This window comes from Salvelinus namaycush, chromosome 39 (assembly GCF_016432855.1).
Source record: "Salvelinus namaycush isolate Seneca chromosome 39, SaNama_1.0, whole genome shotgun sequence".
NCBI classification, from domain to species: domain Eukaryota; kingdom Metazoa; phylum Chordata; class Actinopteri; order Salmoniformes; family Salmonidae; genus Salvelinus; species Salvelinus namaycush.
This window is the reverse complement of record NC_052345.1, coordinates 13,958,409-13,961,273: the sequence shown is the minus strand read 5'-3', so window position 1 is coordinate 13,961,273 and position 2,865 is coordinate 13,958,409. Positions and strand designations below refer to the sequence as shown.

The following is a 2,865-nucleotide window of genomic DNA, read 5'->3' as shown; positions in this document are numbered from 1 at the left end:
AAAAGTGGCATATCGCCAACTCAGCGATCAACTTAACAAATCAACCATACCTTATGATTAGGGCCCTGAGTTCTTCCTTGTCAGGTTACGTGGCCAGGAAAACCTCAGGGCCCTAATTGGTGTCTAAACCAATCCAATTATTTGGTTCTGTTAACCAATCCTCAATAAAGAAACATGGTGTTAAAAATAGAATGGTCGACGGTGGCGGAGGAATACCCATGATCCTTGTGCTCTACCTCAACCGGGCAGAGAAGCAGCGCATGTACTCGGTCATCCAACGGTCATCCACCACGGCCAACTCTGACCGCCGTATCTTCTCCAGGTCGGCAGACCGTGCCCTCCTGCGGTCCACGTCCCAACAGCGTTTATCCGACTCCCGTCTGGTCTGGACGGATGCGTCAGATGTGCGACTCTGTGGAGAGAGAGAGAGAGGTGCCCGGGAGGTTAGGCAAATGAGATAGGATAGGTGCTCGGCGCTCACTTTCGAAATACATACCACTCTTCTATTATTGATCGTTTCTGGGGGGAGTGTTGGATGATGAGCTACGCTTCTCTGGTATCCTTTCCATGAAGATGTGCCAAAAGACTCAAAATGCCCCCCTATTTATTTTCCCTGAAATAACTCGATCTTATTTGCAGAATAGATGTTTGACGCACAGTAAGCCTGCATTACATAAGCTACACAGCTTTCATCCAGTATTCCTATAATGTTAGCCATTTTTGATCATTATACCCTGGCCTAAGAAACCAAATGCAAGCCTGGTACTGAAATAACATAAAATGTAATGAATATCAAAGCATTTTACTAACCTCACATATGCCCGGCCTCTCACACACACACACACACACACACACAGTCACACACACACTTACCTGATTTGTAGACCTCCTAGCAGATGACGCGTGTCTCTCTGCCCAGTCGAGCCGGGACGAAGGTTGTCTGTTCTCCTTCTCTGTGGTGATGGCTGGGGGCTGGCTCTTTGCTCTGGAGGGCTTCCTGACGGGCGCAGGCTTGATGTCGTCACAGGAATAGTCCCTTTGACATAGTTCTGAGCGAGGGACACGATGGCGGTGGCGACGCTTAGGCTCAGTCTTCACCGGTTCCTCGTCTGATGACACCTTGTCTGCTGGTCCCTCATCTGTTGGCGTTTCAGCCACTGGACCATTTTGTACTACTGTCCCCTCATCTGGATCGTTTAGGCCCCCGTTCTCTATTACAGACTCTTTGAATGAGCAGAAAGTGATGTAGTTTTATTATACACTATACTGAGAAAAAAGAAGAAACCCGCACACCGCTCTTGATAGTATCACTGCTCTTTTGTCAAAAGCTCTGACGAAGGCCGTGAGGCTGATACGTAAAGCTTATTAAAGAGCAGTGATACTATCGAGAGCAGTGTGCAGGTTTCTTCTTTTTTCTCATTTTATTCAACTGTTACCATGCTCCTGCAAAAAAGATAGCTCAGATGTGCGAGTGCCTTCTGAATTATACACTATACCAAACATTAGGAACACCTTCCTAATATTGAGTTGCACCCCTTTTGCAGCTCAGAACAGTTTCAAATCATTGGGGCATGGACTTTACAAGGTGTCGAAAGCGTTCACAGGGATGCTGGCCCATTCAAAGGCACTTAAATATTTTGTCTTGCCCATTCACTCTCTGAATGGCACACATACACAATCCACATCTCAATTGTCTCAAGACTTAAAATCCTTCTTTAACCTGTCTTCATCTACACTGATTGAAGTGGATTTAACAAGTGACATCAATAAGGGATCATAGCGTTCACCTGGATTCATCTGGTGATGATCCATCTTTGTGATGGAAAGAGCAGGTGTTCCTAATGTTCTGTACACTCAGTATATAGACCTAACAAGTTAAGACCTTTTTTTTATGTATGTTTGTAGCTCAAAAGCATAGTCTACTGCAGGCCTTATTACAATAGGATCAACATGCAGGTGTATAAAAGTATTTGCAATAGTAGAAGATAGATACCTGTGGGTGGTAGTGCATCCGAGAGTGTAAACTCCTTGGCCTCCAATTCTGGTTCCCCATTCACAGAAGGAGGCTTCGGTTCCGGGCTCTCCCTTGATTCTGACTTCACTGGTGGTGTCAGAAGTTTGATGTCTAAAGGCGCAACTTTATTCCTCACCTTGGGGGTGGACCGCCCACTGGCGCTGGAGTCTGACCCGGTCAAGGTATCCCACCCCTCCCAGAACCACAGAGGTTTGTGAGCGTGCTCCATTACCCGCCTGGTCAACCTGTACTTCACCGAGTCCTCGTAGCACTTGGAAAACGTCTCCCATTTCGGCTCTTTGAATTTCTTCATGTACTCCGTACGGATTTTCTTAGTCACCATGATTCCTGTTATTGCTTAGGTCCAATTTTGATTAGCTCGCAAACTATGGAGGAGAGGAGAAAAGAGAAGTGTTATTACATACATACCCCTACAATGCAACAGTAACTAGGCCTATGTTTCTATAAGAGGTGTAGAATGTGTCATTGTAGGCTGCTGGTGACAGTCCCACCACAGATCTAAAGCCTGTAGCAACCCAGAGCAATTCAGTGCACCTGGGCCTTCTAGAATTACCTGTCAGCGTTTCCCTCCCTCGAATACAGTAACCCATGCCATCTGATGACTATCTTATAGGCTGTGCCCCATAATGCCCATCTGACGCTATAAATATACAGTCTATATATAGCAATAGCATCGTTATTACAATATTATTTAGGCTTAGAATACTGTAACATAATAGATGGGGATAGTGTAAGCTTTTCAATTCATAAACCAGCCACGGCCTAAATTGTTTCCCCGACAAAAATCCGTTTTGTGGTTTATCTGCTTTTTCTGTTGCCCAAATATGGCG

General features: G+C 45.5%; 1 protein-coding gene across 1 annotated transcript; it reads right to left on the bottom strand.

The window, feature by feature from the left end:
• Nucleotides 1-232: 232 nt before the first annotated feature.
• Nucleotides 233-2,357, bottom strand: LOC120032700 (centriole, cilia and spindle-associated protein-like). The gene is made up of 3 exons (XM_038978894.1): nt 1,994-2,357; nt 874-1,223; nt 233-412 (listed from the first exon to the last, which is right to left on the bottom strand). Exons 1-3 carry the CDS (start codon nt 2,355-2,357, stop codon nt 233-235), a joined length of 894 nt encoding a protein of 297 aa, XP_038834822.1.
• Nucleotides 2,358-2,865: the final 508 nt, after the last annotated feature.

Excerpts from the sequence above, each read along its gene's own strand:
- LOC120032700 (XM_038978894.1), bottom strand. The coding sequence starts at position 2,357 with ATGGTGACTAAGAAAATCCGTACGGAGTACATGAAGAAATTCAAAGAG. Across the intron at positions 1,224-1,993 it reads GGATGCACTACCACCCACAG|AGTCTGTAATAGAGAACGGG; the intron begins GTATCTATCTTC and ends GCTCATTCAAAG. Across the intron at positions 413-873 it reads CTAGGAGGTCTACAAATCAG|AGTCGCACATCTGACGCATC; the intron begins GTAAGTGTGTGT and ends CTCTCTCCACAG.